This window comes from Pinus tabuliformis, chromosome 6 (assembly GCF_031772625.1).
Source record: "Pinus tabuliformis cultivar Carrire ecotype Pingquan chromosome 6, CPIR1, whole genome shotgun sequence".
NCBI lineage: Eukaryota > Viridiplantae > Streptophyta > Pinopsida > Pinales > Pinaceae > Pinus > Pinus tabuliformis.
The window spans coordinates 43,789,885-43,804,386 of NC_142292.1; the positions used below are offsets into that span (position 1 = coordinate 43,789,885).

General features: G+C 40.1%; 1 protein-coding gene across 1 annotated transcript; it reads right to left on the reverse strand.

Moving 5' to 3' along the window:
- Nucleotides 1-759: 759 nt before the first annotated feature.
- Nucleotides 760-4,877, reverse strand: LOC149257134 (delta(24)-sterol reductase-like). The gene is made up of 5 exons (XM_089413635.1): nt 3,796-4,877; nt 3,216-3,524; nt 1,845-1,976; nt 1,373-1,692; nt 760-1,282 (listed from the first exon to the last, which is right to left on the reverse strand). The coding sequence occupies exons 1-5, from the start codon at nt 4,597-4,599 to the stop codon at nt 1,177-1,179; spliced, it is 1,671 nt and encodes a 556-aa protein (XP_089269761.1). The 5' UTR covers nt 4,600-4,877; the 3' UTR covers nt 760-1,176.
- Between the last annotated feature and the right edge of the window lie 9,625 nt (nt 4,878-14,502).

Consider the following 14,502-nt stretch of genomic DNA (forward strand, 5'->3'; position numbering starts at 1 on the left):
ATTATTAAATATTTTTGTATTTTCACATGGAAATTGAGCTTTAGCATCTAGATCTTCAAATATCAAGATGTCTTGGGACAGGTTCTCTTTTGTTAATTTCTAGAGTATGGAAGTTTTTCATTTTCTCCCTGTATCATGCCATAGGTACATTCATCTCATAGTTGTCATGTTCATAGGTACATTCTTATCATAATTGTCATGTTCAGTCTCTATTTTTATATCAGGAGGGTGAGAGTAAGCTTTCAAACAAAGGTCTTCCCATGAAGTTATGCTGCCAAGACATCATTCCGGCTTCAGGCAAACGAAGATTAGGGTAAGTTGGGCTTGGTTTGGCGGTAAATATTGGAGCAATGAAGATTAGGGTAAGTTGGGCTTGGTGATTAGGGTCAGTTGGGCTTGGTTTGGCAGTAAATATTGGATGCACTTATTGCAGAGAGATCAGGGTGAAGGACACAGGTTTGATAATCATTTATATCCTCTCACGGGCAATAGTCTCCCCTTAGTCGCACCAGTGCAATGAAGATGATATGGTCCATATATTTAACAGTAAAAAAAAAGTGAAAATGAGCATATTAAATTTTCTTGAAGGCTCAATATATTTCACAGGGAAACTAAATAAGAACCAAGTCAGACCATCTCAGGTGGAAAATATAATTCAAATTACAGATGATCTGCACATAGTGTAATCAAGAACGTGATTTCATTTTACAGGTCAATTGAATGCTAAGCATCAAGCAAAATGACAGAAACAGGGGAAAATAAATTAAAGTTCTTTTTTTCATGAAAGTTTCAAATTCAATCACTATAAGATGAATAAAAAACCAAGTGGTATCTTTTCCTCTCGCTTGATATCACAGACCACCACCTCCTAACCACTACAGCAGAACCTGCTGGTACGGACAACCCAACCCACTGACTAGTACTCCGGCTGATTAAAGTAACGTTTGACAAAGCTGTAATGGGAAACCGTGTGTGGTCATAAGACGGAAGAATTGAATCTTCATATGTATATGCATGCATGCAATGCAATAACAGCAACTAACTGTAACTAACTACTGCAACTTCTTCAATGAGGAGGGGGCATTGGAATAGGCTTGCCCCTTTCTTCGACTTTGAAATTTTGTAGTAAACAGACATGAAATTGACCATGCAATAAGAGCAACTAACTGTAACTAACTACTGCAACTTCTTCAATGAGGAGGGGCCATTGGAATAGGCTTGCCCCTTCTTCGACTTTGAAATTTTGTAGTAAACAGACATGAAATTGCCCTCTGCTCCATACCTGCATAAACATGAATAAGCATATTCATTCTGTGGGGCAGCAGAAAGCAAAGGAACCATGAACAGAAGAAAATGAGAGTAGGAAACCTACTTTTTACGAACAGCATCATAGAGAGTTCTGTCAAACATTTGCCAGAACTCTTCCTCGCTCTGTTCTACAACAGCATAGAGGCACTGATAAGATCCATTGTCCCGCAGCCATTTCTCCATGCTTTTGGTGGCTTCAACCCCATCCCAGACTTCATTTCTCAGCACCGGAAGCGGCACTGTCCATATTCCAACATCGGTCCACATCTGAGCTTCTTCTGTGTCTCCCGCCTGCATGTCTTTCTCATACTCTGGCTCACAGTCCAGCATGGTGCCCATCCTCTTCTTGGGCAGCCGGTGAGGGCAGAGCCACAGAGGATATGTCTGCTCGCACCAAAAAAAAAGTCCGAAAATGGTAATAATGCTGTTTCTAGTATATATCTCCAAAACCCAAATCAACTCAGCTCAACTATTTAAGGGGGCATAAAAGTAAGCAGTTTATAGTGTGATTCCTGCAACGAACCAATCATACCTACCTCAAAGTTGTCGTGGCAGAACTTTAAACAATCGACAACCTTCCGAGATGGTATCAGCATGTCCTGGCATGCATGGCGTTGCTCGTAATAGTTTCTCAGGGAACTCGTCATTGTCAATTTCAGCAGGCTTACCTGCAATATCACATACACAGAATAAACATGAAACATATTCATTTAAATCCTTTTTCAAAGTCTCTGCTAGTACAGACTATTGATTCGTTTGAACAGATAACAGTGGATGAAGCATTATCATGTGAATCATTTTCCAAAGTTTCTGCTAGTACACGTATGCTTAAACCAGATAGACAGAGTATTGATTCATTTGAACACATTGAATATGGATGTGATTACAGACCTCCATGTAAACCCCGTTTTGTGATGCATTTTAAAATTGCTAACTCCCAAGATGAAACAAGATGTCAGCATGTTACTCACAAACTGTGATCAGTGTGATGTACTTTGAAATTGCTAACTTTCAAGTTGAAACAAATTGTCCATATCTCAAACAGAAACGCCAGATGCATAAGTGGGAAGGGAAAAAGTTAATCTGGATGCGTATGTGGAAAGGGAAAAAGTTAATCCAGTGGTAAAAGAAATCATTTTATAAATGAAATGAATAATAGAAATTTCAAGCATAGTCAGAGTTCCACAATGATACAGGACAATGGTGGCATGATGGCTCTATAGGTTTTACCCAATTCTGAGTCAACCCAGATATTTGAGAGAAAAATAATAAGTTCGAAATCGATTTGAGCAAGCTCAAGGAAGTCTAAGGATTTTGCCCAATTCTGAATCGACCTAGATACTTGAAAAACAAAATCAAAGTTCCAGATCATTCAAGAAGACTGAGGGGAGTTTGTTACATAATTAGACCATATTAGTAGTTTGAGGGTGTAAACACAGTTGCAGCACTTAATCCCTCTTACCACTAAATTGATCCTTTGCAGCCCAAAAGTTAAACGGAATTATGCTCTCTATGGCTGACATTGTATTTTTGAACACCTAAATGGATTCAGCTGCTTCAAAACCCTAAACCCATATTATTGCACATGCATGCTGCAATCCTTCAAAACCCTAAACCCTTACTATTGAACCCGGAATTCTGCAATCGTTATTATTGCACCCGGAATTCTGCAATCTCAACGATTGAAATCTGCGATTTCACCCATTCTTCTTAATTTTAGCCGATTTTTAAGCAAAATGGTGAGGAAAATATGACCAGAAGAGGTCCGTATCGCAGCAGCTTTGAACAATGCGATTTTTCACTACCTATAACTTAGTTTTACCAGTTATTTCCCCACTTAATAGATCGCTGGTTAAGAAAAATTTATGCTAGAAAGAGCACAAGGAAAGGATAGGTTGACAAGTAACCTTGGGCGGCATCAACCATCCGAGGAAGAAACGGAACAGGGGATGATTCCCCATGGGGACAATGAGAGCGCCTTCCCAATACAAGGATCTGGTGTGCCGATGGTGATACTCCCGAGCAGGCACATACTCAACAAACTTGCCTCTCTTCAACGCAGTGGCAACATGAGTGTGGAACCAAGCCTTATACCACCATCCAATCTCATTAATCACATTCCCTTTGCGCGTTGCCTCTTCTCTTGAAGCATACCTGCCTGTTGTGATCACAGCGTTTGTGTCGTTGAAGATCATAGTTTCAACGAAATCAGGCACCTGCAAAACAATCAGATAATAAACACCATTTCATCTAACAGGACAAAATGCCAATTGTGCTTTGCCAGGTCTGTGAAAGTGGGTAACTAAGACAATCCCAAATCGCACCAAAGTTCAAATACTGGTAAGTGATATGCCCTACCAAGATTCCAGTCCTACCAAAATTCAAATCCTGGTAAGTGAAATGACCTACCAAGATTCCAGCCCTACCGAGTGACATTTAAGATTCAAATCCCACAAAAAGACATTTGGTCGTTGTGATCAAATTTACCTTTTCTTCGTAATCGTTTTGAGGGAGGCGGAAAGATTTCAGGTAGTGACTGGCGATGTCGTCCAGGGTACCGGTGACAGGACTGTAAGTGACCTTCATGTATTCCTTGACGGGAGTGAGTCGGAACTCGGCTCCGACAAGCAAGCCAATGGAGCCATGCGACCAGGGCACTGCATGGAAGAGGTCAGAGTACTCATTGTCAGCAGTGACCCTGACCAGAGACCCATCAGCCAAGACGAGCTCATAGGCAACGCAGGTATCGGAGAAGAGGCCAAACAGGTGGCTGCTGCCCTCGATGCCGTAGCCATTGATGACCCCGCCCACGGTGAGATCATCGAGCTCGGGGAGCACCTGGGGCGCCATGCCCAGAGGCAGCACGGCGGCACTAACCTCTGACATGCAAACCATGGGCTCGCATTTGATGAGCATCCTCTCCCTGTCCACCCACACAATGTCTGTGAGATGGGAGAGATCCACCTCGAACCTGTGAGAACGCTTGTGCTCGGAATGCCTCATGGAGACTTCCAGCCACGGCCTCCGTCCCGTGCAGATCATCCCGTCGGACTTCGGGCGCCGGGTCTTGATGCGATCCTGCACTTTCTTGATTGCCCGCCTGTGCGTCTCCTCCGACTGGGGGCCGTGGATCAGGCGCCGTATAGTAGCCCGCCATTGGATATACTGATAGAACAAGAAGGACAGAGGCAGAACGATGGGGACTATCAACACCCATCTGAACTGCACCAGAAAATCTGCAAACGAATTCGGGCGCTTCGCCCTCTGACGACCACTGCCGGGCGACCCCATTTCGTCCAAAAACCCAAATCAAACACGACGGGCTTGGGAAGAATTGAATTCAAGTGAATGAAACGAAGCGAGCGAGCTGCAGTGCGAGCGAGCGAGAGGAGTGAGTGCTACCCACGTGTCCTTCCGATAGTTATAACAACAGAAGTGGTTATATTGCCCACATAAAGTTCATTTCTTTTCACGTAAAGCACAAAAATCTAAGCGCCCGGGCCTAACCTTTTTCTCAGGCGTTTCTTTTGTCACTTTTTGGTACAGGTTGAAGAAATCGTTTGGATGAAAAGGCTTGGATTCTGTCAAATCGACCAGAATTTCATGGACTCCATGTGCCCTGCGAGAATCCAAGATTGGCATATCCCTTCACATGCCCCCCCATCTCCATCAAAGTAGTGTTTGTGTTATATGATAAATAAACAATGATTCAGATCAGCAAAAGTTGTTGTCCACATCTCTATCAACTAGATTCCACTTTGGACGTCGTGAAGCGAGGGAGATAAGTAATTGCCAATTACCACCACTAACTAATGCTTTCACATGGTCATATGTATTTTATTTTAATTGATTGTAATTCATAGTCTAATTGATATGTTCGACTATAATTTACAATGTCCAATTAATAGAATTTTTTAATTATGTATAGTTTATCATTGTTGTAAGGTGTTTAGCCCACAAGAAACATATTAAAAAAATCAATATTAAGATTATAACATCTCTATCATACTGGACTCAAATGTTTAGGAGTTAAGTTTACTTATAAACGTCTAGTATGTATAAAATATAATATTACAATATTTATTACCACCTTCACCCATTAAAAAGCCTTGAGAAATCGAGGGGCAACAAGTTTACTTCTTTAGATTAGTTTCTTCTTTTCACTTGATTATTATTAGTATTTTCTTCATCAAAAAGTTACCAAACCATAAAAAACAAAAACTTCGCCAAACTTGAGAGGAAAACCCATGAGAATTCTTCTTCTTATTGTTGGAAATAATACTGAGAGGGGGGGTGAATCAGTATTATCACATTAATAAAACTTTTTCATTTCCATAATCATATTCATATATGCTACTTCCACAACTTCTTATGATTAAGTTAATTGATCTTCAATGAGTGCATTAGAACATTATCAACCATATTATCAGATAACAGATGCCGTAATAGAGAATAGATCATCACACATAAGGCACACACATGAACACCATGATATAAGGTGGAAACCCAATGCGGGAGAAAAACCACCTGCTGCAAGTCATCTCAATCTTCTTCTTAATAAGAAAATCCTTTTAGAATATTTGTATTGGTGCAGTCTTATACCAGTACGGGAGCTACAACCCCCTTTGCTCTTGTACTAGCCGATCCATTTACTAGTACGTAGGCTGCTACCTGCTACAATGCTCCAAAGATCTCCCTTAGCTTTTGTACTAGCTTAGATACTAGTACATAGGCGCTGGCCTACAATATTCTCTCCTCCAGGTACCACGTTTCATCAATTTTCAGACTGGATACACTGAAGCACAACACATAATTTGAAAGGCCACTTTTCATCCAATTTTCATACTGGACCCAACAACAACATTGAAGCTCATAATCAAACAACCTTCTGAAACACCCAATCACCAGATCCATACATATACAATGATATTATGAGAGTTATCAACCAGATCTAGTACATAAAGATAAGTCATTAATCATGTTGTTATCTGAACTCAATACCAGTAACCAAACATCAATTATGCACCCAAAACCCTCCGCACCTACGCTTTCTGTGGCGCTGCGACCACCGCACCTGCGCCTTCTGTGGCGCCTCCGCACTGCGCCTTCTGTGGCGCCTCTGTGGCGTCTCCGCACTGCGCCTTCTGTGGCGCCTCTACACTGCGCCTTCTGTGGTGCCTCCGCACTGCGCCTTCTGTGGCGCCTCTGTGGCGTCTCCGCACTGCGCCTTCTGTGGCGCCTCTGCACTGCGCCTTCTGTGGCACCTCCGCACTGCGCCTTCTGTGGCGCCTCTGCACTGCGCCTTCTGTGGTGCCTCCGCACTGTGCCTTCTGTGGCGTCTCCGCACTGCGCCTTCTGTGGCGCCTCCACACTACGCCTTCTGTGGCGTCTCTGCACTGCGCCTTCTGTGGCGCCTCCGCACTTCCGCAACTGCAGCGCTCGAGAGATCACCCTTCACAGATTCGCTTTCAACTTCACTTTCATAGATCAAACTTTCAAAACAATAACCCAATATTTCAGATCTTAAGATATTCAATTGCAAGGATGAATTAGCCAAGTGATCTCCTTTGCTTTATATAGGCTTATGCCTTTCACAATACCACGGGCCAAAACCATAGGATCAAAAAATTGTTGGACTAATACCATGAACCAACCATGAAAGTACGTGAGATCAACACTTTTGACGAATTACCATGGTCCAAAACCATAGGTTCAAATACCAAGGACTAACTACCATGGACCAAAGATAAGTTCTCCAACATATACGCGCTTTTCGTCATAGGTTCAAATACCAAGGACTAACTACCATGGACCAAAGGTAAGTTCTCCAACATATACGCGCTTTTCCTCATAGGTTCAAATACCAAGGACTAACTACCATGGACCAAAGGTAAGTTCTCCAACATATACACACTTTTCCTCATTGGTTCAAATACCAAGGACTAACTACCATGGACCAAAGGTAAGTTCTCCAACATATACACGCTTTTCCTTGCATGAAAGTGCGTGAACTTTTTCTCTACATGAAATAAACTTTTCTCTGCATAAAAGTACGTGAACTTTTCTCTACATGAAATAAACTTTTCTCTGCATATGAGTGCGTGAACTTTTCTCTACACTAAAATTTATTATCTGAGATGAGTGGGTTGCCATCAAGTACAACATATGTATCATAATGCCAACAATCTCCCCCTTTGGACTTGATGGCAACAACAACCAATCACTCTCCCCCTTTGACATCAAGGGCAAAGAGTTATGCTCCCCCTAAGAACATGCTCCCCCTGACTATAAACCAGATCTGCAAAGAAGAACCATAATCCATGACCATGAAAGAGATAGATTGCAGTAATAATCAGACCAGCATCCAAGATCTCCTTCTGTACGTCCTCCATGATGCCAACAATGCATTATAAGCTCCCCCTGAGTACTTGTTGAAATCTCTGAATGATCTCCCCTTTTGTATATGTCATGGTGCACCAATCTGATCATGCTCTTTCTGAAAACAAGCTGAAATGTCTGCTCTGCTATATAGTGTTGTTCATGCTCAGGCTCCCCCTAAACCTGTGCCATCTGTTTGATCATGCATATCAATAAGAAGTATCAAGACATCATCAATATCAAGTTAGAACCAAAACACTTCTAACAATCATATCCACACATCATTATTATTAACTAGAGCAAAATTGATCCTTCTCTTGAATCTGTCCCTACTGCCTTTCTTCAAACAATCATATACGCGACTGTGCAGTAACTAACTCGCGTATATATGCAACTTTCCTTTATGGAGTTTGCATATGAGATTCAGGACACTGAAGTTTTGTACTTTCAGCTCCCTCTGATTCTGGTATGTCTGTACGTTGTGCAGTGCCGCCTTTTTCTGACTGTACTTCCCTTTTCCTCCATATCTTCAAGCGTGATGATGACATTTTCTCCTTTTGATATGGTGCCCACACTTTGTTCCTGCATTCCTTAGCTATATGTCCAAGCTTGTTACATGCATAACATCTTACATGTTTCATATTCCTCCTGTAACAATCAGCAGCTTTGTGACCAAACATATTGCAAGCAAAGCAATATCCATAAAAGTACCTTGAATGTGATGATCTTTCTGCATAATGGTCTTGAACCCTTCTTCTTCTACATCTAGCTGCAACATGTCCAAGATTATGACATACATAACATTCAACATTATTCATAGGAGGAGTAAAGGATTTTCTTTGAGGAATCTCTTTTCTTGGTTGATGATGAGATTGATCTTTCATTTCTTCGTTGATCACTTTAGATTTCTCTTTAGAGTTCCTTGCCTCACCTTGTGAACTAGATTCACCTTCAACAGATTCATGGAAACCAAGACCAGTCTTTATAGCAGGAGACCTTTGACTACTAAGAATATCATCCAAGACTTTAGAACTATCTTGAAATCGTAAAAGCTTATCCTTTTCTTCTAGTTTACCTTTCAAGATATTTACCTCAACCTGAAGCTATTCTTACTTTTCAAGAGATTGCTTTTTCAAATCTTCTTCAGCTTTCCTTCCTTCTTCCATTTGTTCCCTTAGTTTGAGAATCTCCTTTTCTTGTTCTTCATTCAGATCCTGCTGCATTTGACGAACTCGGAAGGCTCATTCTAGTTGAGATTTTAAGCTGGTGACTTCGTTTTCTTGTTTTGCAATAGCTTGGAGTAGATCTGTATTCTGCTTCTTTGATTCTTCAAGATCTCCTTTTAGTGAGAGGATTGTAGCTTCAAGATTTTCATAGTAGCTGGATCTATCTTTGAGTTTCTTGATGGTTGTGCTTCTTTCGTTGAATTCTTTTCTTAATGATGTCACTTCATGCTGCAATTTTCGACATTGGTCTTCCTTGTCCTTGAGTAGCTTTCTTACCTTGTTTCCTTCTTCTAGTTGGGCCTTTAGTTTGGTAGCTTCTTCTTTGAAATCACATTCCCTTTTGTTCAATAGATCTTGTTGATCTCTAATTTTGTCTGTCAGCCTTTTAAATTCTGCCTTTATTTGATATCTTTCTTGTTCACCCATAAGAGCAAATTCAGTAGTTTCGCTATCACTTTCATCTCTTCCAAAAGGAAAGATAGCTGGAACATCGGAGGATAATATATTCATACCTGATAATGATTCTGAATCTGATTCTGAATCTGAAGAGCTTCTTATACCTAATCCCCAATCGATTCTCCCACTGTCATAGTTCTTCTGAGATGACTTCTTTTTCTTAGGTGCTTTCTTCTTAAGCTTCTTTCCCATTGTTCCACGGATCTCCTTCAAGCGATCAAGCTTCTATCAAAGGACCTGCTCTGATACCAATTGTTGGAAATAATACTGAGAGGGGGGGTGAATTAATATTATCACATCAATAAAACTTTTTCATTTCCATAATCAGATTCATATATGCTACTTCCACAACTTCTTATGATTAAGTTAATTGATCTTCAATGAGTGCATTAGAACATTACCAACCATATTATCAGATAACAGATGCCGTAATAGAGAATAGATCATCACACATAAGGCACACACATGAACACCATGATATAAGGTGGAAACCCAATGCGGGAGAAAAACCACTGCTGCAAGTCATCTCAATCTTCTTCTTAATAAGAAAATCCTTTTACAATATTTGTACTGGTGCAGTTTTATACCAGTATGGGAGCTACAACCCCCTTTGCTCTTGTACTAGCTGATCCATTTACTAGTACGCAGGCTGCTACCTGCTACAATGCTCCAAAGATCTCCCTTAGCTTTTGTACTAGCTTAGATACTAGTACATAGGCGCTGGCCTACAATCTTCTCTCCTCCAGGTACCACGTTTCATCAATTTTCAGACTGGATACACTTAAGCACAACACATAATCTGAAAGGCCACTTTTCATACTGGACCCAACAACAACATTGAAGCTCATAATCAAACAACCTTCTGAATCACCCAATCACTAGATCCATACATATACGATGATATTATGAGAGTTATCAACCAGATCTAGTACATAAAGATAAGTCATTAATCATGCTGTTATCTGAACTCAATACCAGTAACCAAACATCAGTTATGCACCCAAAACCCTCCGCACCTGCGCTTTCTGTGGCGCTGCGACCAGCGCATCTGCGCCTTCTGTGGTGCCTCCACACTGCGCCTTCTGTGGCGCCTCTGTGGCGTCTCCGCACTACGCCTTCTGTGGCGCCTCCGCACTGCGCCTTCTGTGGTGCCTCCACACTGCGCCTTCTATGGCGCCTCTGTGGCGTCTCCGCATTGTGCCTTCTGTGGCGCCTCTGCACTGCGCCTTCTGTGGCGCCTCTGCACTGCGCCTTCTGTGGCGCCTCCGCACTGCGCCTTCTGTGGCGCCTCCGTACTGCGCCTTCTGTGGCGTCTCCTCACTGCGCCTTCTGTGGCGCCTTCGCACTGCGCCTTCTGTGGCGCCTCCGCACTGCGCCTTCTATGGCGCCTCTGTGGCGTCTCCGCCCTGCGCCTTCTGTGGCACCTCTATGGTGTCTCCGCACTGCGCCTTCTGTGGCGCCTCCGCACTGCGCCTTCTGTGGCGCCTCCGCACTACGCCTTCTGTGGTGCCTCTGTGGCGTCTCCGCACTGCGCCTTCTGTGGCGCCTCCGCACTTCCGCAGCTGCAGCGCTTGAGAGATCACCCTTCACAGATTCGCTTTGAACTTCACTTTCATAGATCAAACTTTCAAAACAATAACCCAATATTTCAGATCATAAGATATTCAATTACAAGGATGAATTAGCCAAGTGATCTCCTTTGCTTTATATAGGCTTAGGCCTTTCACAATACCACGGGCCAAAACCATAGGATCAAAAAACTGTTGGACTAATACCATGAACCAACCATGAAAGTACGTGAGATCAACACTTTTGACGAATTACCATGGTCCAAAACCATAGGTTCAAATACCAAGGACTAACTACCATGGACCAAAGGTAAGTTCTCCAACATATACGCACTATTCCTCATAGGTTCAAATACCAAGGACTAACTACCATGGACCAAAGGTAAGTTCTCCAACATATACGCGCTTTTCCTCATAGGTTCATATACCAAGGACTAACTACCATGGACCAAAGGTAAGTTCTCCAACATATACGCGCTTTTCCTCATAGGTTCAAATACCAAGGACTAACTACCATGGACCAAAGGTAAGTTCTCCAACATATACACGTTTTTCCTTACATGAAAGTGCGTGAACTTTTTCTCTACATGAAATAAACTTTTCTCTGCATAAAAGTGCATGAACTTTTCTCTACATGAAATAAATTTTTCTCTGCATATGAGTGGGTTAACTTTTCTCTACACTATAATTTATTATCTGAGATGAGTGGGTTGCCATCAAGTACAACATATGTATCATAATGCCAACAATAGAACCTTCAATTGAGGAATTTCAATACCTAATCATTTTTTACAACTAATTACGTATCTAAATATAACATCAAATTAAGATGGAGCTAGGCTAGTTTAATTTCCCATCAAATAAGTTATATTCCATATGAATACCATGGATTCTAAAAACCATGGGTCAATACCATGGTCCTTTTTTTTATAAGGTTATTTTTATTTTGTTATATTTATTTTATTTTCACCAAGTTAAAATATTTACATTAGATTACGTTATGTTACTTTATGTCTTAGATCTCTGTTCAATGAAGAAATTACATATATCTCTCATACTAAAAAGTGATATATATATATAATGTAACTTACGTGACAATATCTCTCTCATGTACTATGCAGTAAAGCACCTTTGAGGACAACAATTATTAAATACAAATACAAAAGAGACGTTAAGGAATAGAAAAAAATAAAAGTAAAATAAATAATAATAATAAATAAAATAAAATTATATATATATAATATATATATAATATAATATTACAATATTTATTACCACCCCTACCCATTAAAAAGTGTTGAGAAATCTAGGGACAACAAGTTTAGGTGATTTCTCTTTGTCCATAATTGTTTGTGATGTGTGTTTACTTCTTTAGATTAGCTTCTTCTTTTCACTTGATTATTATTAGTGTTTTCTTCATCAAACAACTACCAAACCATAAAGAACAATGACACAAAGGACACAAGATATAGGAAATCAGCTAGGGCCAAAACCTCTCCAAAATGGAAAACCATGAAAATTCTTCTTCTTATGGAATCTTCAATTGACAAATTTCAATACCTCATCATTTTTTACAACTAACTATGTATATAAATATAACATCAAACTAAGATGGATCTAGGCTAGTTTAATTTCCCCTAAAATAGGTTATATTCCACATGAATATCGTGGGTCAATACCATGGATTCTAAAAACCATGGATGAATACCATGGTCTTTTTTATAGGGTTATTTTTATTTTGTTATTTTTATTTTATTTTCACCAAGTTAAAATATTTACATTAGATTACATTATGCTACATATTTCTAGTATACTTATGTTACATATATTTCTAGCATATTTCTAGATTACGTTTATGTTATGTTAGGCATTAGATCTCCGCTTAAAACTAATTATGTATCTAAATATAACATCAAACTAAGATGGATATAGGCTAGTTTAATTTCCCCTAAAATAGCTTATATTCCACATGAATACCATGGGTCAATACCATGGATTCTAAAAATCATGGTCTTTTTTATAAGGTTATTTTTATTTTATTTTCACCAAGTTAAAATATTTACATTAAATTACATTATGTTAATATTTCTAGTATACTTCCGTTACAAATGTTTCTAGTATATTTCTAGATTAGGTTTATGTTACCTTAGGCATTAGATCTCCCCTCAATGAAGGCATTACATATAGGATTTGTCTTTAGTCCGACTTTTTGGACTTTTCGGTGTTGGAATCCTCTTGAAAAAATCGAGGTGAAATCTTGATTTGCGTTATTTAAAATAGTTTTTTTATTGTATATATGGATTGAGTGCCCTCAAAAATCCCTAGGTCACTTGGATTGTGCACGGGTTACTCATCAAACTTGTAACCCACCAAAAAAAGTTTCCAAAAAGTTGCACTAAAGAAACTCCTTACATATATCTCTCATACTAAAAAGTTATATATATATATATATATATATATGAAAAAAGTCGCAATTTCTATTAATAAAAATAAATTACATTTTGTAGATGCTAGAGCATATGCATATGGAGGTAGTGTTGCCTATCGAGTTCAGAAAAAAGTCAAAAAGTTATCAGTTGTTCTCCACGCAGGGAGTCTTGTAACAGCTCATACTGGTGAGCTCAAAAAATAGAAAACAAAAATTTATGAGAAAAGGACCACAACGGGAAACAAAAGAGCTAATATTTGGGAGGATCATGACGTCCTCCCCTTTTTCATCTCAACTTTTCGCCATTCTCCTTGGAACGGAATTATGGGAATAAGTTGAAGTGGATTTTCTTCGCTCGGTCGAGGATTTTCCTTGTCTGAATCAGAGGTGTCTGATGAGTGCTTCCTTTTGGTTCCACTGATTTCCATTGAATTTGAATTCTTCCCTAATTGTGATTCCACAGGCTCTTGTGGAGATGTCTTCTGGGTTTCTATTTGGTTGCTTTCATTTGGGACGGGTTCTTCATCCTCTTCCGGATCTAGATGGGAGAAGTTCCATCCCTTTTGATGGTTGCTTGTTTTCTTCTTTTTGCGGCTGTTCTTGTTGTATTCTAGACATGCATTTTGTAGGTGTCCAGTTTGCCGACATATTCTGCACTTGAAAGTTGTATTTTCATAGTCTAATGACTGCAACCAGCTGCGATCTTTGTGTTTTAGTTTTATGCTTTCCGGTAATCCTTTACTGAGGTCTACTTCCACACATATGCATGCGAAAGTAAAAATTCTTTCATCGATTCTTTGTGTATCCATTTTGATGAATCTGCCTATGGAGTTACCTATGCATGCAAGTATCTTTTGGTCCCAGAAATGGATAGGGAGATTATGAAGACGTACCCATACAGGCATCCTAGAAACAACGAAAGTGTTTGCATCAAACTCCGGGAACCATGGAGTGATAAAAAGACCCGAAGATCCCTAGAACCACGGTCCTTCCTGAATCACGAGCTCTCTGACTTCTGGTGACTGAAATTTAACTATAAAAAACCCTTTGGAGCAGAGATGGATCTCACAGTCCAGAGACCATTTTGTGAGTATCCAATGAAACAGATCCAAGGGTTTGGGCCAAAAACTGTTAAAAC